The sequence below is a fragment of the Bombina bombina genome, chromosome 2, assembly GCF_027579735.1.
Source record: "Bombina bombina isolate aBomBom1 chromosome 2, aBomBom1.pri, whole genome shotgun sequence".
Taxonomy (NCBI): domain Eukaryota; kingdom Metazoa; phylum Chordata; class Amphibia; order Anura; family Bombinatoridae; genus Bombina; species Bombina bombina.
The window spans coordinates 601,133,047-601,154,284 of NC_069500.1; the positions used below are offsets into that span (position 1 = coordinate 601,133,047).

At 39.9% G+C, this 21,238-nt stretch overlaps 1 protein-coding gene across 1 annotated transcript in view; it reads right to left on the reverse strand.

The window, feature by feature from the left end:
• Window positions 1-21,238, reverse strand: part of SMC5 (structural maintenance of chromosomes 5) — a 515,710-nt gene that overhangs the window by 340,063 nt on the left and 154,409 nt on the right. Inside the window, exons 13-15 of the mRNA XM_053702514.1 lie at window positions 20,671-20,803; window positions 19,697-19,870; window positions 19,383-19,552 (exon numbers count right to left, since the gene is read on the reverse strand). Coding sequence (XP_053558489.1) covers window positions 19,383-19,552; window positions 19,697-19,870; window positions 20,671-20,803 — 477 coding nt within the window. The remainder of the gene's footprint in view (window positions 1-19,382; window positions 19,553-19,696; window positions 19,871-20,670; window positions 20,804-21,238) is intronic.

Sequence of the window (21,238 nt, forward strand, 5' to 3'; positions counted from 1 at the left end):
AAGGCAGGAACTTAAATGGAAGGAAACACTGCCTGTAAAACCTCTCTCCCAAATATAGCCTCCGAAGAAGCAAAAGTATCAAATTTGCAAAATTGTGAAAAAGTATGAAGCGAAGACCAAGTCGCCGCCTTGCAAATCTGTTCAAAAGAAGCCTCATTTTTAAAGGCCCAAGTGGAAGCCACAGCTCTAGTGGAATGAGCTGTAATCCTTTCAGGAGGCTGCTGTCCAGCAGTCTCATAGGCTAAGCGGATTAAGCTTCTTAGCCAAAAAGGAGAGGTTGCCGAAGCCTTTTGATCTCTCCTCTGTCCAGAGTAGACAACAAACCCAGCAGATGTTTGACGAAAATCTTTAGTAGCTTGTAAGTAAAAACTTTAAAGCACGGACCACGTCCAGATTGTGTAACACAAGGATGGAACAACAATCTCTTGATTGATATTCTTGTTAGATACCACCTTAGGTAAAAACCCAGATTTGGTACGCAGGACTACCTTATCCGTATGAAAAATCAGATAAGGAGAATCACATTGTAAGGCAGATAACTCTGAGACTCTACGAGCCGAGGAAATAGCTACCAAAAAAAAGACTTTCCAAGATAAAAGTTTGATATCTATGGAATGAAGAGATTCAAACGGAACTTCTTGAAGAACCAAGTTTAAGCTCCATGGTGGAGCAACCGGTTTAAACACAGGCTTGATTCTAACTAAAGCCTGACAAAATGCCTGAACGTCTGGAACATCTGCCAGACGCTTAACTAGCTGACAATCCTTTTTCCAAACCTTCTTGGAGAAAAGATAATATCCTAGGAATCCTGACCTTACTCCATGAGTAACCCTTGGATTCACACCAATAAAGATATCTACGCCATACCTTATGGTAAATTTTCCTGGTGACAGGCTTTCGTGCCCGTATTAAGGTATCAATAACTGACTCGGAGAAGCCATGCTTTGATAAAATCAAGCGTTCAATCTCTAGGCAGTCAGCCGCAGAGAAATTAGATTTGGATGGTTGGAAGGACCCTGAAGTAGAAGGTCCTGTCTCAGAGGCAGAGACCATGGTGGAAAGGATGACATGTCCACTAGATCTGCATACCAGGTCCTGCGTGGCCACACAGGTGCTATCAGAATCACTGATGCTCTCTCCTGCTTGATCTTGGCAATCAGTCGAGGGAGCAGAGGAAACGGTGGAAACACATAAGCCAGGTTGAAAGACCAGGGCGCTGCTAGAGCATCTATCAGTGTCACCTTGGGATCCCTGGACCTGGATCCGTAACACGGAAGCTTGGCGTTCTGGCGAGACGCCATGAGATCCAGTTCTGGTTTGCCCCAACGATGAATCAGTTGTGCAAATACCTCCGGATGGAGTTCCCACTCTCCCGGATGAAAAGTCTGACGACTTAGAAAATCTGGCTTCCCAGTGCTCTACACCTGGGATATGGATAGCTGATAGGTGGCAAGAGTGAATCTCTGCCCAGCGAATTATTTTTGAAACTTCTAACATCTCTAGGGAACTTCTTGTTCCCCCTTGATGGTTGATGTAAGCTACAGTCGTTATGTTGTCCGACTGAAATCTGATGTACCTCAGAGTTGCTAACTGAGGCCAAGCCGGAAGAGCCTTGAATATCGCTCTTAGTTCCAGAATATTTATTGGAAGGAGAGACTCCTCCTGAGTCCACGATCCCTGAGCCTTCAGGGAGTTCCAGACTGCACCCCAACCTAGAAGGCTGGCATTTGTTGTTACAATTGTCCAATCTGGCCTGCGAAAGGTCATATCTTTGGACAGATGGACCCGAGATAGCTACCAGGGAAAAGAATCCCTGGTCTCTTGGTCCAGATTCAGTTGAGGGGACAAATCTGTGTAATCCCCGCTCCACTGACTGAGCATGCATAGTTGCAGCGGTCTGAGATGTAAGCGTGCAAACGGCACTATGTCCATTGCCGCTACCATTAAGCCGATTACTTCCATACACTGAGCCACCGAAGGGCGCGGAATGGAATGAAGAACCAGGCAGGAATTTAGAAGCTTTGATAACCTGGACTCCGTCAGGTGAATTTTCATTTCTATAGAATCTATCAGAGTCCCTAGAAAGGAAACTCTTGTGAGTGGGGATAGAGAACTCTTTTCCTCGTTCACTTTCCACCCATGCGACCTCAGAAATGCCAGTACCACGTCCGTATGAGACTTGGCAATTTGGAAGTTTGACGCCTGTATCAGGATGTCGTCTAAATAAGGGGCTACTGCTATGCCCCGCGGCCTTAGGACTGCCATAAGCGACCGTAGAACCTTTGTAAAGATTCTTGGGGCTGTAGCTAATCCAAAGGGAAGAGCTACAACTGGTAATGCCTGTCTTAAAAGGCAAACCTGAGAAACCGATGATGATCTTTGTGTATCGGAATGTGAAGATAAGCATCCTTTAGATCCACTGTAGTCATATATTGACCCTCCTGGATCAGTGGTAGGATGGTACGAATAGTTTCCATCTTGAACGACGGAACTTTGAGGAATTTGTTTAAGATCTTTAGATCCAAAATTGGTCTGAAGGTTCCCTCTTTTTTGAGAACCACAAACAGATTTGAGTAAAAACCCTGTTCCTGTTCACTCCCATAACTAGGAGGTCTCGTACACAGTGTAAGAATGCCTCTCTCTTTATCTGGTGTGCAGATAATTGTGAAAGGTGAAATCTCCCTTTCTTTCATGTAATTAGCAAGAGTCCATGAGCTAGTGACGTATGGGATATACATTCCTACCAGGAGGGGCAAAGTTTCCCAAACCTCAAAATGCCTATAAATACACCCCTCACCACACCCACAATTCAGTTTTACAAACTTTGCCTCCGATGGAGGTGGTGAAGTAAGTTTGTGCTAGATTCTACGTTGATATGCGCTCCGCAGCAAGTTGGAGCCCGGTTTTCCTCTCAGCGTGCAGTGAATGTCAGAGGGATGTGAGGAGAGTATTGCCTATTTGAATGCAGTGATCTCCTTCTAAGGGGTCTATTTCATAGGTTCTCTGTTATCGGTCGTAGAGATTCATCTCTTACCTCCCTTTTCAGATCGACGATATACTCTTATATATACCATTACCTCTGCTGATTCTCGTTTCAGTACTGGTTTGGCTATCTGCTATATGTAGATGAGTGTCCTGGGGTAAGTAAGTCTTATTTTCTGTGACACTCCAAGCTATGGTTGGGCACTTTGTTTATAAAGTTCTAAATATATGTATTCAAACATTTATTTGCCTTGACTCAGAATGTTCAACTTTCCTTATTTTCAGACAGTCAGTTTCATATTTGGGATAATGCATTTTGATTTGACCATTTTTTCTTACCTTAAAATTTGACTTTTTCCCTGTGGGCTGTTAGGCTCGCGGGGGCTGAAAATGCTTCATTTTATTGCGTCATTCTTGGCGCAAAAATTCTATTTCCGTTTCCGGCGTCATACGTGTCGCCGGAAGTTGCGTCATTCTTTGACGTTATTTTGCGCCAAAAATGTCGGCGTTCCGGATGTGGCGTCATTTTTGGCGCCAAAAAGCATTTAGGCGCCAAATAATGTGGGCGTCTTATTTGGCGCGAAAAAATATGGGCGTCGCTTTTGTCTCCACATTATTTAAGTCTCATTTTTTATTGCTTCTGGTTGCTAGAAGCTTGTTCTTTGGCATTCTTTCCCATTCCTGAAACTGTCATTTAAGGAATTTGATCAATTTTGCTTTATATGTTGTTTTTTCTCTTACATATTGCAAGATGTCTCACGTTGCATCTGAGCCAGAAGATACTACAGGAAAATCGCTGTCAAGTGCTGAATCTACCAAAGCTAAGTGTATCTGCTGTAAACTTTTGGTAGCTATTTCTCCAGCTGTTGTTTGTATTGATTGTCATGACAAACTTGTTAAAGCAGATAATATTTCCTTTAGTAAAGTACCATTGCCTGTTGCAGTTCCCTCAACATCTAAGGTGCAGAATGTTCCTGATAATATAAGAGATTTTGTTTCTGAATCCATAAAGAAGGCTATGTCTGTTATTTCTCCTTCTAGTAAACGTAAAAAATCTTTTAAAACTTCTCTCCCTACAGATGAATTTTTAAATGAACATCATCATTCTGATTCTGATGACTCCTCTGGTTCAGAGGATTCTGTCTCTGAGGTTGATGCTGATAAATCTTCATATTTATTTAAAATGGAATTTATTCGTTCTTTACTTGAAGTTCTAATTGCTTTAGAAATAGAGGATTCTAGTCCTCTTGATACTAATTCTAAACGTTTAGATAAGGTATTTAAAGCTCCTGTGGTTATTCCAGAAGTTTTTCCTGTTCCTAATGCTATTTCTGCAGTAATTTCCAAAGAATGGGATAAATTGGGTAATTCATTTACTCCTTCTAAACGTTTTAAGCATTTATATCCTGTGCCGTCTGACAGATTAGAATTTTGGGACAAAATCCCTAAAGTTGATGGGGCTATTTTTACCCTTGCTAAACGTACTACTATTCCTACGTCAGATGGTACTTCGTTTAAGGATCCTCTAGATAGGAAAATTGAGTCCTTTCTAAGAAAAGCTTATCTGTGTTCAGGTAATCTTCTTAGACCTGCTATATCTTTGGCTGATGTTGCTGCAGCTTCAACTTTTTGGTTGGAAACTTTAGCGCAACAAGTAACACATCGTGATTCTCATGACATTATTATTCTTCTTCAGCATGCTAATAATTTTATCTGTGATGCCATTTTTGATATTATCAGAGTTGATGTCAGGTTTATGTCTCTAGCTATTTTAGCTAGAAGAGCTTTATGGCTTAAAACTTGGAATGCTGATATGGCTTCTAAATGAACTTTACTTTCTATTTCTTTCCAGGGTAACAAATTATTTGGTTCTCAGTTGGATTCCATCATTTCAACTGTTACTGGTGGGAAAGGAACTTTTTTACCACAGGATAAAAAATCTAAAGGTAAAAGTAGAGCTAATAATCGTTTTCGTTCCTTTCGTTTCAACAAAGAACAAAAGCCTGATCCTTCATCCTCAGGAGCAGTTTCAGTTTGGAAACCATCTCCAGTCTGGAATAAATCCAAGCCAGCTAGAAAGGCAAAGCCTGCTTCTAAGTCCACATGAAGGTGCGGCCCTCATTCCAGCTCAGCTGGTAGGGGGCAGGTTACGTTTTTTCAAGGAAATTTGGATCAATTCTGTTCACAATCTTTGGATTCAGAACATTGTTTCAGAAGGGTACAGAATTGGTTTCAAGATAAGACCTCCTGCAAAGAGATTTTTTCTTTCCCGTGTCCCAGTAAATCCAGTAAAAGCTCAAGCATTTCTGAAATGTGTTTCAGATCTAGAGTTGACTGGAGTAATTATGCCAGTTCCAGTTCAGGAACAGGGGATGGGGTTTTATTCAAATCTCTTCATTGTACCAAAGAAGGAGAATTCCTTCAGACCAGTTCTGGATCTAAAAATATTGAATCGTTATGTAAGGATACCAACGTTCAAAATGGTAACTATAAGGACTATCTTGCCTTTTGTTCTGCAAGGGAATTATATGTCCACAATAGATTTACAGGATGCATATCTGCATATTCCGATTCATCCAGATCATTTTCAGTTCCTGAGATTCTCTTTTCTGGACAAGCATTACCAGTTTGTGGCTCTGCCGTTTGGCCTAGCTACAGCTCCAAGAATTTTTACAAAGGTTCTCGGTGCCCTTCTGTCTGTAATCAGAGAACAGGGTATTGTGGTATTTCCTTATTTGGACGATATCTTGGTACTTGCTCAGTCTTTACATTTAGCAGAATCTCATACGAATCGACTTGTGTTGTTTCTTCAAGATCATGGTTGGAGGATCAATTTGACAAAAAGTTCTTTGATTCCTCAGACAAGGGTAACCTTTCTAGGTTTCCAGATGGATTCAGTGTCCATGACTATCTTTAACAGACAAGAGACGTCTAAAATTGATTGCAGCTTGTCGAAACCTTCAGTCACAATCATTCCCTTCGGTAGCCTTATGCATGGAAATTCTAGGTCTTATGACTGCTGCATCGGACGCGATCCCCTTTGCTCGTTTTCACATGCGACCTCTTCAGCTCTGTATGCTGAAGCAATGGTGCAAGGATTACACGAAGATATCTCAAACAATATCTTTAAAACCGATTGTTCGGCACTCTCTAACATGGTGGACAGATCACCATCGTTTAATTCAGGGGGCTTCTTTTGTGCTTCCGACCTGGACTGTAATTTCAACAGATGCAAGTCTCACGGGTTGGGGAGCTGTGTGGGGATCTCTGACGGCACAGGGAGTTTGGGAATCTCAGGAGGTGAGATTACCTATCAATATCTTGGAACTCCGTGCAATTTTCAGAGCTCTTCAGTTTTGGCCTCTTCTGAAGAGAGAATCGTTCATTTGTTTTCAGACAGACAATGTCACAACTGTGGCATACATCAATCATCAAGGAGGGACTCACAGTCCTCTGGCTATGAAAGAAGTATCTCGAATTTTGGTTTGGGCGGAATCCAGCTCCTGTCTAATCTCTGCGGTTCATATCCCAGGTGTAGACAATTGGGAAGCGGATTATCTAAGTCGCCAAATGTTGCATCCGGGCGAATGGTCTCTTCACCCAGAGGTATTTCTTCAGATTGTTCAAATGTGGGAACTTCCAGAAATAGATCTGATGGCGTCCCATCTAAACAAGAAACTTCCCAGGTATCTGTCCAGATCCCGGGATCCTCAGGCGGAGGCAGTGGATGCATTATCACTTCCTTGGAAGTATCATCCTGCCTATATCTTTCCGCCTCTAGTTCTTCTTCCAAGAGTGATCTCCAAGATTCTGAAGGAATGCTCGTTTGTTCTGCTGGTAGCTCCAGCATGGCCTCACAGGTTTTGGTATGCGGATCTTGTCCGGATGGCCTCTTGCCAACCGTGGACTCTTCCGTTAAGACCAGACCTTCTATCACAAGGTCCTTTTTTCCATCAGGATCTGAAATCCTTAAATTTAAAGGTATGGAGATTGAACGCTTGATTCTTGGTCAAAGAGGTTTCTCTGACTCCGTGATTAATACTATGTTACAGGCTCGTAAATCTGTATCTCGAGAGATATATTATAGAGTCTGGAAGACTTATATTTCTTGGTGTCTTTCTCATCATTTTTCTTGGCATTCTTTTAGAATACCGAGAATTTTACAGTTTCTTCAGGATGGTTTAGATAAGGGTTTGTCCGCAAGTTCTTTGAAAGGACAAATCTCTGCTCTTTCTGTTCTTTTTCACAGAAAGATTGCTAATCTTCCTGATATTCATTGTTTTGTACAAGCTTTGGTTCGTATAAAACCTGTCATTAAGTCAATTTCTCCTCCTTGGAGTTTGAATTTGGTTCTGGGAGCTCTTCAAGCTCCTCCGTTTGAACCTATGCATTCATTGGACATTAAATTACTTTCTTGGAAAGTTTTGTTCCTTTTGGCCATCTCTTCTGCTAGAAGAGTTTCTGAATTATCTGCTCTTTCTTGTGAGTCTCCTTTTCTGATTTTTCCTCAGGATAAGGCGGTGTTGCGAACTTCTTTTGAATTTTTACCTAAAGTTGTGAATTCCAACAACATTAGTAGAGAAATTGTGGTTCCTTCATTATGTCCTAATCCTAAGAATTCTAAGGAGAAATCGTTGCATTCTTTGGATGTTGTTAGAGCTTTGAAATATTATGTTGAAGCTACGAAATCTTTCCGTAAGACTTCTAGTCTATTTGTTATCTTTTCTGGTTCTAGGAAAGGCCAGAAAGCTTCTGCCATTTCTTTGGCATCTTGGTTGAAATCTTTAATTCATCTTGCCTATGTTGAGTCGGGTAAAATTCCGCCTCAGAGAATTACAGCTCATTCTACTAGGTCAGTATCTACTTCCTGGGCGTTTAGGAATGAAGCTTCGGTTGACCAGATCTGCAAAGCAGCAACTTGGTCCTCTTTGCATACTTTTACTAAATTCTACCATTTTGATGTATTTTCTTCTTCTGAAGCAGTTTTTGGTAGAAAAGTACTTCAGGCAGCGGTTTCAGTTTGAATCTTCTGCTTATGTTTTTCGTTAAACTTTATTTTGGGTGTGGATTATTTTCAGCAGGAATTGGCTGTCTTTATTTTATCCCTCCCTCTCTAGTGACTCTTGTGTGGAAAGATCCACATCTTGGGTAGTCATTATCCCATACGTCACTAGCTCATGGACTCTTGCTAATTACATGAAAGAAAACATAATTTATGTAAGAACTTACCTGATAAATTCATTTCTTTCATATTAGCAAGAGTCCATGAGGCCCGCCCTTTTTTTGTGGTGGTTATGATTTTGTATAAAGCACAATTATTCCAATTCCTTATTTTATATGCTTTTGCACTTTTTTATCACCCCACTTCTTGGCTATTCGTTAAACTGAATTGTGGGTGTGGTGAGGGGTGTATTTATAGGCATTTTGAGGTTTGGGAAACTTTGCCCCTCCTGGTAGGAATGTATATCCCATACGTCACTAGCTCATGGACTCTTGCTAATATGAAAGAAATGAATTTATCAGGTAAGTTCTTACATAAATTATGTTTTTGGGGGGGAAGCTTTGAAGTACAGAAGATATCCCTGGGATATAATTTCCAACGCCCAGGGATCCTGAACATCTCTTGCCCACGCCTGGGCGAAGAGTGAAAGTCTGCCCCCTACTAGATCCGTTACCGGATAGGGGGCCGTTCCTTCATGCTGTCTTAGAGGCAGCAGCAGGCTTTTTTGACCTGCTTACCTTTTTTCCAGGTCTGGTTTGGTCTCCAGTTCGTCTTAGATTGAGCAAAAGTTCCCTCTTGTTTATTATTAGAGGAAGTTGATGCCGCACCTGCCTTGAAGTTTTGAAAGGCACGAAAATTAGACTGTTTGGCCCTAGATTTGGACCTGTCCTGAGGAAGGGCATGACCTTTTCCTCCAGTGATATCAGCAATAATCTCCTTCAAACCAGGCCCGAATAGGGTCTACCCCTTGAAGGGAATGTTAAGTAGCTTAGATTTTGAAGTCACGTCAGCTGACCATGATTTAAGCCATAGCGCTCTGCGCGCCTGTATAGCAAAACCAGAATTCTTAGCCGTTAGTTTAGTCAAATGAACAATGGCATCAGAAATAAAAGAATTGGCTAGCTTAAGTGCTCTAAGTTTGCCAAGTATGTCATCCAATGGAGTCGCTACCTGTAAAGCCTCTTCCAGAGACTCAAACCAGTACGCCGCAGCAGCAGTGACAGGGGCAATGCATGCAAGGGGCTGTAGGATAAAACCTTGTTGAATAAATATTTTCTTAAGGTAACCTTCTAATTTTTTATCCATTGGATCTAAAAAAGCACAACTGTCCTCGACAGGGATAGTAGTACGCTTTGCTAAAGTAGAAACTGCTCCCTCCACCTTAGGGACTGTCTGCCATAAGTCCCGTGTGGTGGCGTCTATTGGAAACATTTTTCTAAAAATAGGAGGGGAAGAGAACGGCACACCTGGTCTATCCCATTCCTTATTAATAATTTTTGTAAACCTTTTAGGTATTGGAAAAACATCAGTACACACCGGCACTGCAAGTATTTATCCAGTCTACACAATTTCTCTGGCACTGCAATGGAATCACAGTCATTCAGAGCAGCTAAAACCTCCCTAAGCAACACGCGGAGGTGTACAAGCTTAAATTTAAATGTAGAAATATTAGAATCAGGTATCTTCCTGAGTCATTAACATCACCCACTGACTGAAGCTCTCTTTCCTCAGCTTCTGCATATTGTGAGGCAGTATCAGACATGGTTCTTAAAGCGTCAGTATGCTCTGCATTTTGTCTCACCCCAGAGCTATCTCGCTTACCTCTAAGTTCAGGTAGTCTGGCTAATACCGCTGACAGTGTATTATCCATGACTGCTGCCATGTCTTGTAAAGTAAACGCTATGGGCGCCCTAGATGTACTTGGCGCCATTTGAGCGTGAGTCCCTTAAGCGGGAGTCAAAGGGTCTGACACGTGGGGAAAGTTAGTCGGCATAACTTCCCCCTCGTCAGATTCCTCTGGTGATAAAATTTTTTAAAAGACAGAAAATTATCTTTATTGCCTAAAATGAAATCAGTACATTTGGTACACATTCTAAGAGGGGGTTCCACCATGGCTTTTAAACATAATGAACAAGGAGTTTCTTCTATGTCAGACATGTTTATACAGACTAGCAATGAGACTAGCAAGCTTGGAAAACACTTTAAATCAAGTTAACAAGCAAATATAAAAAACGGTACTGTGCCTTTAAGAGAAACAAATTTTGTCAGAATTTGAAAAACAGTGAAAAAATGCAGTAAATCAAACGAAATTTTTACAGTGTATGTAATAGACTAGCAGAGCATTGCACCCACTTGCAAATGGATGATTAACCCCTTAGTTAAAAAAACGGATCAAAAAACGAAAGACGTTTTTTAACAGTCACAACCAACTGCCACAGCAAGCTGTAGCCCTACCTTCCCCAATAAACGACTTTGAAAAGCCTTTGGGCCCTTTAGAGATGTCCTATAGCATTCAGAGGGCTTTGATGGAATCTGGATGTCTTAGTTTGTGATTTTAACTGCACAAAAAAAACGTTAAAATAGGCCCCTCCCACTCATATTACAACAGTGGAAAGCCTCAGGAAACTGTTTCTAGGCAAAATTTAAGCCAGCTATGTGGAAAAAACTAGGCCCCAATAAAGTTTTATCACCAAAGCATATATAAAAACGATTAAACATGCCAGCAAACGTTTTATATTGCAATATCATAAGGGTATTACCCCTGGGAGTAAGCATGATACCAGTCGTTATTAAATCACTGTATTCAGCCTTAACTTACATTAATCCGGTATCAGCAGCATTTTCTAGTGTTTTCCATCTCTAGAAAAAAATTATAACTGCACATACCTGATAGCAGAATAAACTGCACGCCATTCTCTAGCTGTTTTACCTCATCTGTGTAATCCCCTCAGACATATGTGAGAACAGCAATGGATCTTACAACCTGCTAAGATCATAGAAACCTCAGGCAGATTCTTCTTCTATTTACTGCCTGAGATAAAATAGCACAACTCCGGTACTATTTAAAAATAACAAACTTTTGATTGAAGAAAATAAACTAAATATATTTAACCACTCTCTCTTACGACCTCCTTGCTTGTTGAGAGTTGCAAGAGAATGACTGGGTATGAAAGTTAGGGGAGGAGCTATATTGCAGCTCTGCTGTGGGTTTCCTCTTGCAACTTCCTGTTGGGAATGAGAATATCCCGCAAGTAATGGATGATCCGTGGACTGGATACACCTTACAAGAGAAATTAGTTTTGTACCAACAACGGTCCTTCACTAAAAATTCTCTGTACAGTTCAACACTACAATAAAAGCATTGCCATTCATGCAAAGACAGCTGTGATTTACATAAACTATTTTAAAGATTGAATCTACATGTTAGGCTAGCAAGCAGCAGTAAAAAAAAATCATAATTTATGTAAGAACTTACCTGATAAATTCATTTCTTTCATATTGGCAAGAGTCCATGAGCTAGTGACGTATGGGATATACAATCCTACCAGGAGGAGCAAAGTTTCCCAAGCCTCAAAATACACTCCTCACCACACCCACAATTCAGTTTTAACGAATAACCAAGTAGTGGGGTGATAAAGAAAGGAGTAAAAAGCATCAACAAAGTAATTTGGAAATAATTGTGCTTTATACAAAAAAAATCATAACCACCATAAAAAGGGTGGGCCTCATGGACTCTTGCCAATATGAAAGAAATGAATTTATCAGGTAATTTCTTACATAAATTATGTTTTCTTTCATGTAATTGGCAAGAGTCCATGAGCTAGTGACTTATGGGATGTCAATACCCAAGATGTGGAACTCCACGCAAGAGTCACTAGAGAGGGAGGGATAAAAATAAACAACAGCCAAATGCTGGAAAAATAATCCACAACCCAAAATATACGTTATTCTCATGAAGAAAAGAAAAACTTAAAACATCAGCAGAAGCAACAAACTGAAACAGCTGCCTGAAGAACTTTTCTACCAAAAACTGCTTCAGAAGAAGCAAATACATCAAAACGGTAGAATTTAGTAAATGTATGCAAAGAAGACCAAGTTGCTTCATTGCAAATCTGATCAACTGAAGCTTCATTCTTAAAAGCCCATGAAGTGGAGACTGATCTAGTAGAATGAGCTGTAATTCTCTGAGGCGGGGCTTGACCCAACTCCAAATAAGCTTGATGAATCAAAAGCTTTAACCAAGAGGCCAAGGAAATAGCAGAGGCCTTCTGACCTTTCCTAGGACCAGAAAATATAACAAATAGACTAGAAGTCTTCCTGAAATCTTTAGTAGCTTCAACATAATATTTCAAAGCTCTCACCACATCCAAAAGAATGTAAGGATCTTTCCAAAGGATTCTTAGGATTAGCACACAAGGAAGGGACAACCAAATTAAGACTCCAAGGAGGAGAAATTGATTTAATGACAGGCTTAATACAAACTAAAGCCTGTACAAAACAGTGAATATCAGGAAGATTAGCAATCTTTTTGTGAAATAAAACAGAAAGAGCAGAGATTTGTCCCTTCAAGGAACTTGCAGACAAACCCCTATCTAAACCATCCTGGAGAAACTGTAAAATTCTAGGAATTCTAAAAGAATGCCAAGAGAATTTATGAGAAGAACACCATGAAATGTAAGTCTTCCAAACTCGATAATAAATCTTCCTAGAGACAGATTTACGAGCTTTTAATATAGTATTAATTACTGAGTCAGAGAAACCTTTATGACTTAGTACTAAGCGTTCAATTTCCATACCTTCAAATGTAATAATTTGATATCCTGATGGAAAAAAAACGGACCTTGAGACAGTAGGTTCGGCCTTAACGGAAGTGGCCAAGGTTGGCAACTGGACATTCGAACAAGATCCGCATTCCAAAACCTGTGGGGCCATGCTGGAGCCACTAACACAAATGCTTGTTCCATGATGATCTTGGAGATCACTCTTGGAAGAAGAACTAGAGGCGGGAAGATATAAGCAGGTTGATAACACCAAGGAAGTGTCAGTGCATCTACTGCTTCCGCCTGAGAATCCCTGGACCTGGACAGGTATCTGGGAAGTTTCTTGTTTAGATGAGAAGCCATCAGATCTATTTCTGGAAGACCCCACATCTGAACAATCTGAGAAAACACATCCGGATGGAGAGACCACTCCCCTGGATGTAAAGTTTGACGGCTGAGATAATCCGCCTCCCAATTGTCTACACCTGGGATGTGTACCGCAGAAATTAGACAGGAGCTGGAATCCGCCCAAACAAGTATCAGAGATACTTCTTTCATAGCTTGGGGACTGTGAGTCCCACCCTGATGATTGACATATGCCACCGTTGTGATATTGTCTGTTTGAAAACAAATGAATGGTTCTCTCTTTAACAGAGGCCAAAACTGAAGAGCTCTGAGAATTGCACGGAGTTATAAAATATTGATTGGTAATCTCGCCTCTTGAGATCTCCAAACCCCTTGTGCTGTCAGAGATCCCCAGACAGCTCCACAACCTGAAAGACTCGCATCTGTTGTGATCACAGTCCAGGTTGGCCGAACAAAAGAGGCCCCTTGAACTAAATGCTGGTGGTGATTTAACCACCACGTCAGAGAGAGTGTCGAACATTGGGATTTAAGGATATTAATGGTGATATCTTTGTATAATCCCGGCACCATTGATTCGGCATGCAAAGCTGGAGAGGTCTCATGTGAAAACGAGCAAAAGGAATAGCGTCCGATGCTGCAGTCATGAGGCCTAAAACTTCCATGCACATAGCCACTGAAGGGAATGACTGAGACTGAAGGTGCAGACATGCTGCAACCAATTTCAAACGTCTCTTGTCTGTTAGAGACAGAGTCATGGACACATAATCTATCTGGAAACCTAAAAAGGTGAACATTGTCTGAGGAATCAAAAAACTTTTTGGTAAATTGATCCTCCAACCATGTTTTCGAAGAAACAACACTAGTTGATTTGTGTGAGATTCTGCAGAACGTAAAGACTGAGCTAGTACCAAGATATCGTTCAAATAAGGAAACACCGCAATACCCTGTTCTCTGATTACAGAGAATAGGGCACCTAGAACCTTTGAAAATATTCTTGGAGCTGTTGCTAGGCCAAATGGAAGAGCAACAAATTAGTAATGCTTGTCTAGAAAAGAGAATCTCAGGAACTGAGAATGTTCTGGATGAATCGGAATATGAAGGTAAGCATCCTGCAAGTCTATTGTAGACATATAATGTCCTTGCTGAACAAAAGGCAGAATAGTCCTTATAGACACCATCTTGAAAGTTGGTACTCTAACATAACGATTCAAAATTTTCAGATCCAGAACTGGTCTGAATGAATTTTCTTTCTTTGGGACAATGAATAGATTTGAATAAAACCCCAGACCTTGTTCCTGAAAAGGAACCGGCATAATTACCCCTGAAACCTACAGATCTGAAACACACTTCAGGAAAGCCTGGGCTTTTACTGGATTCACTGGGATGCGTGAGAAAAAATCTTCTCACAGGAGGTCTTACTCTGAATCCTATTCGGTACCCCTGAGAGACAATACTCTGAATCCATTGATTATGGACAGAATTTACCCAAACATCCTTGAAAAACCTTAATCTGCCCCCTACCAGCTGAGCTGGAATGAGGGCCGCACCTTCATGCGGACTTAGGGGCTGACTTTGGTTTCTTAAAATGCTTGGATTTATTCCAATTTGAGGAAGGCTTCCAATTGGAAACAGATTCCTTGGGGGAAGGATTAGGTTTTTGTTCCTTATCTTGACGAAAGGAACGAAAACGATTAGAAGCCTTAGCTTTACCCTTAGGTTTTTTTTATCCTGAGGCAAAAAAACTCCCTTCCCCCCCGTAACAGTTGAAATAATAGAATCCAACTGAGAACCAAATAAATTATTACCTTGGAAAGAGATAATAATGTAGACTTCGATGTCATATCAGCATTCCAAGATTTAAGCCACAAAGCTCTTCTAGCTAAAATAGCTAAAGACATGAATCTAACATCAATTTTGATAAAATCAAAAATAGCATCACAAATAAAATGATTAGCATGTTGTAGTAAACGAACAATGCTATATAAGTCAGAATCCAATTCTTGTTGCGCTAAATTCTCCAACCAAAAAGTTGAAGCAGCTGCAAAATCAGCCAAAGAAACTGCAGGCCTAAGAAGATGGCCTGAATATAAATAGGCTTTACTTAAATAAGATTCAAGCTTCCTATCTAAAGGATCTTTAAAGGAAGTACTATCTTCCATAGGAATAGTGGTTCGTTTAGCAAGAGTAGAAATAGCCCCATCAACTTTGGGGATCTTTTCCCAAAACTCTATTGAAATTGCTGGTAAAGGATACAATTTTTTAAACCTTGCAGAAGGATTAAAAGGAGTACCCGGCTTATTCCATTCCTTAGAAATCATATCAGAAATCAGGAATAGGAAAAACCTCTGGAGTAACCACAGGAGGTTTAAAAACAGAATTTAAACGTTTACTGGTTTTAATATCAAGAGGACTAGCTTCCTCAATATCCAAAGTAATTAACACTTCCTTTAACAAAGAATGCATATACTCCATTTTAACCCCTTAACGACGCATGTCGTACAGGGTACGTCGCACACAACCTGGTCTTAAAAGACCAGCGCCGTACAATGTACGACATTAGGGGTTTAAAGCGGCGGAAAGCGATCCTGCTCGCTTCCAGCCGCTTTCCGGGTTATTGCAGTGATGCCTCGATATCGAGGCATCCTGCAATAACACCCCTTGGCAATCCGATGCAGAGAGAGCAACTCTGTGGCCCTCTCTGCACCGGACACCGGTGGCCTGTATCGTTGGTGGGTGGGAGCCGACTTGGGAGGCAGGTGGGCGGCCATCGATGGGCCGGGTAATGTAGAGGGGGGCGGGATCGGGGCCGATGGGGGCGCCGCGTGCACGGGAGGCGGCGGGCGGGCGCGTGCACGGGGCGGGAGCGTGTGGGAACCGCTACACTACAGAAACGTTTTGGTTAAAAAAAGTAAGAGAAAGGGGTATTTTAAGTTTTAAAATAAAACAAAGGTATCTAGGAGGGGGTGGGGGTTGGTCTTTGGTGGGGGGGCTACACTACAGAAAAGATGGCGCCCATTAAGGCAGAGGGGGAGGGTTAGAGAGCTGTTTGGTGGGGGATTAGTCAGGTTGGGGGCTAAGGGGGGGTCCTACACAGCAGCATATGTAAATATGCTTTTAAAAAAACAACAACCTAAATATACCTTTTATTTTAGTACTGGCAGAGTGCTGCCAGTACTTAAGATGGCGGGGACAATTGTGGGGTGGGGGAGGGAAGAGAGTTGTTTGGGAGGGATCAGGGGGTCTGATGTTTCAGGTGGGAGGCTGAGCTCTACACTAAAGCTAAAATTAACCCTGCAAGCTCCCTACAAGCTACCTAATTAACCCCTTCACTGCTAGCCATAATACACATGTGATGCGCAGCGGCATTTAGCGGCCTTCTAAGTACCAAAAAGCAACGCCAAAGCCATATATGTCTGCTATTTCTGAACAAAGGGGATCCCAGAGAAGCATTTACAACCATTTGTGCCATAATTGCACAAGCTGATTGTAAATTATTTCAGTGAGAAACCTAAAATTGTGAAAAATTTTAAGTTTTTTTTAATTTGATCGCATTTGGCAGTGAAATTGTGGCATGAAATATACCAAAATGGGCCTAGATCAATACTTGGGGTTGTCTACTACACTACACTAAAGCTAAAATTACCCCAAAAAGCTCCCTACATGCTCCCTAATTAACCCCTTCACTGCTGGGCATAATACACGTGTGGTGCACAGTGGCATTTAGCGGCCTTCTAATTATGAAAAAGCAACGCCAAAGCCATATATGTCTGCTATTTCTGAACAAAGGAGATCCCAGAGAAAAATTTACAACCATTTATGCCATAATTGCACAAGCTGTTTGTAAATCATTTCAATGAGAAACTGAAAGTTTGTGAAAACATTTGTGAAAAAGTTAACTATTTTTTGTATTTGATCGCATTTGGCGGTGAAATGGTGGCATGAAATATACCAAAATTTGCCTAGATCAATACTTTGGGATGTCTACTAAAAAAAAATATATACATGTCAATGGATAGTCAGCGATTCCTGAAAGATATTAGTGTTCTAATGTAACTAGCGCTAATTTTGAAAAAAAAATGGTTTGGAAATAGCAAAGTGCTATTTGTATTTATGGCCCTATAACTTGCAAAAAAAGCTAAGAACATGTAAACATTGGGTATTTCTAAACTCAGGACAAAAATTAGAAACTATTTAGCATGGGTGTTTTTTGGTGGTTGTAGATGTGTAACAGATTTTGGGGGTCAAAGTTAGAAAAAGTGTGTTTTTTCCCAATTTTTTCTCATATTTTATATTTTTTTTTATAGTAAATTATAAGATATGATGAAAATAATGGTATCTTTAGAGTCCATTTAATGGCGAGAAAAACGGTATATAATATGTGTGGGTACAGTAAATGAGTAAGAGGAAAATTATAGCTAAACACAAACACCGGAAAAATGTACAAATAGCCTTGGTCCCAAAAGGACAGAAAATGGAAAAGTGCTGTGGTCATTAAAGGGTTAAATAAATAAGTAGATTTATCAGTGTCAATCTCTGAGGAAGGATCTTCTGAATCAGATAGATTCTCATCAGAGGTGGATAATTCATTATGTTGTCGGTCATTTGAAATTACATCAAAATTATGAGAAGTTTTAAAAGACCTCTTACGCTTATTAGAAGGTGGAAATGTAGACAAAGCCTTCTGAATAGAATCAGTAACAAATTCTTTAAAATTCATAGGTATATCATGTACATTAGAAGTTGAAGGAACTGCAACCGGCAATGTACTATTACTGATGGACACTCTATCTGCATGTAAAAGTTTATCATGACAACTAATACAAATGACATTAGGAGATATAATCTCCACAATTTTACAACAAATGCACTTAGCTTTGGTAGAATCGATGTCAGGCAGCAAAGCTCCAACAGATACTTCTGAGGCAGGATCAGATTGAGACATCTTGCAAAATGTAAAAGAAAAAAACAAACATATAAAGCAAAATGATCAATTTCCTTATATGACAGTTTCAGGAATGGGAAAAAATGCAAATAGCATAGCCCTCTGACATAGAAAAAGGCAAGAGGCAAAAGAAATGGGGCAATAAATAATGAAAACATTTTTGGCACCAACCATGTCCGGAAATGACACACTCGCGTTACTAATGACGCAACCCTGTGTGAAACCTCTGCATCAATTACGACGCCGGAAATGATGAACTTGCATCAACGGAGGTGCATTTCGCGCCAAAAAATTCTCGCGCCAAGAATGACGAAATAAAGTGTAGCATTTGGTGCACCCGTGAGCCTAAGTCAGCCCGCAATTTGAAACAAAGTAGTCAATTGAACAAAGGACTAAACCCCAGGTAAGAAAAATATTTCTTAATATTAACTTTTCCCAAATATGAAACTGACAATTTGCAAATGGAAATACATGAACCTGACTCATGGCAAATATAAGTACAATACATATATTTAGAACTTTATATAAATGCATAAAGTGCCAAACCATAGCTGAGGTGTCTTTAAGAAATAAAAACATACTTACCAAAAAGACACCCATCCACATATAGCAGATAGCCAAACCAGTACTGAAATAGTTATCAGTAGAGGTAATGGTATATGAGAGTATATTGTCGATCTGAAAAGGGAGGTAGGAGATGAATCTCTAAGACCGATAACAGAGAACCTATGAAAAAGACCCCTGTTAGGAAAATAATTGCATTTAATAGGTGATACTCTCCACGTCCCTCTGACATTTGCTGTACTCTGAGAGGAATCGGGCTTCAAAATGCTGAGAATAGCATGTCAACATAGAAATCTTAGCACAAACTTACTTCACCACATCCATAGGAGGCAAATTTTGTAAAACTTAATTGTGGGTGTGGTGAGGGGTGTATTTATAGGCATTTTGAGGTTTGGGAAACTTTGCCCCTCCTGGTAGGATTGTATATCCCATACGTCACTAGCTCATGGACTCTTGCCAATTACATGAAAGAAATGACAGTTGCTGTGTATACAATCACTGTGATAGCCAGGCACCATTGTATACTTAAAATGAAGCCTAGAAACTAGCATGCTGCAATGCATGCTGGTGTCAGGCTCAGTGGCCAATCACTGAATGCCTCAGGAGCAAGGTAGTCAAGTGATGCACACACCTGGCTATTTACAAATAGTGACCATCAAGCCTACACATTTTCTTTATTAATGATTGTACAAGCAAAAGTGATTTTGTGAAGAATATCTCCCTGTTGTTCTGTGGCATGAAATAAGATGTCAGTATGGGATCTCACCTGTCCCGTTTGGTTTGAATTTTTTGCTCCAATTGCCTCTTTTTTGTTTTCATATCAAGAACTTCCTTCTTCCTTAATCTTAGTTCATTATCTCTTCTGTCTAGAATCTTTTGCTTCTCAACCAGCTCTGCCATACGTGAATCCAAGATACAAATTCTTTTCTGAATATCCTAAGTAATAAATAAAAAAGAGAACAATATATTTATTCAACAGAATTAAATGTTCACTTACAACAAACAAAAGTTACAGACCTAACAATAGTTATTTATATAGATTTATTTACTAAATGAAAAGATAAAAAGCTCATTATTTACCTTGATTTGTTCTAATATCTGCCTCCTTTCATCAGCATCCACTGTAACAGTGAGGAATTGAGCTGCTTTCAGTGACATGTTGCTGGAAATAACTTTGTTGCTATATGCAGATACCTTTACAGAGTATCTTTCCTCTGCTGTGTAAATCTGCCTTAGTTTTGTTTCATGAATTACCTAATGGCAAATAAGATACAAAACAGTTAACAATTTGTAGCACAAAAAGCAGGCACCCACACATTTGAATAACTTGCATGAATTCAAATACTTTGTTCACTTTCTACAACTACATTAAAGGAATACTGAACCCAAAAAAAAATATTTTGTGATTCAGATAGAATCGATAAAATCGATTTCTCTTAGTTCTCTTGGTATCTTTATTTAAAAAAGCAGGAATGTAAGCTTACAAGCCGGCCCATCTTTCGTTCAGCACCTGGGTAGAGCTTGCTGATTTGTCGCTACATTTAGCCACCAATCAGCAAGCGCTATCCAGGGTGCTGAACTAAAAAGGGGCCGGCTCCTATGCTTACATTCCAACTTTTTCAAATAAAGATACCAAGAGAACAAACTTTTTACTATTTTCTGCAGATATAATAATTGTACAAAGTTTCAGGGGTCAATAAACCATTGACAAATAAAAAAAGACACTATACTACCTGAAATGTGATGTATCTGAAAAGATAAACAGCAAATATAAAATAAATACTTTCTGAAAAATTGTTTAGCAGATCATTTAGAATGGATGCAGCCTTCACAACACATCTTACATAAGTATAGCAAAGTGACTGAATTACGCTTCAGTCTTTGGTTCGCTGACAAATACTTCCATGAAGTGTAAACAAACCAAATAAAATATAAAACATCTACATTAATTGCAAATGGTGTTGAACTGAAATATAACTGAAAACTCACGATAACATCAAGAATTCTTTGAAGTATTACATTTTGACAATTTTGTACAGAATACTATAACCTACCTTTTCAATCATTGATCGGGTTTTCTCTGTTCCAACAGGCACGTCATGCACATGATACTGGCCACAAAGGTAATTCATTACTGGCCAAGGAGCATCAAATAACTCTCTTAAGTAAGAGAAGAATCCATATTGCCTGTGTAGGGTGTTGTAAATAAAAGCAACATGAAAGATTATAATTTTTACATTTCATTACACACCACACACGTTGCAACTTTCCCACTGCTTTTAGATCTGTTTAGTGCAAAGGTTTACAAATTTATTTGCATCTTAAAAGCCTACAATAACACAGAGAAATGCAAAAAGGTAAACAGGATAGAAAAACACCTTTTCACTTTAATAAATGCAGGGTGGAAAGTGCAAGCAAATACTCCATCTTGTTAAATGTCAGCTCTATTTAGGCTTTGGGTAAATCCAAGGTAGCAACATTTAGGGTAAAACGCTCTTACTCCTGCTATAAGCCAAGAGATTTGTTTTGACCGTATACATTAATAAAAAGGTGTATTTTAACAAGATTAAGTGAAAGGGAGAAATTCCTGCAAAGGAATATGGAGTAGTCAGTTAAGGGTAT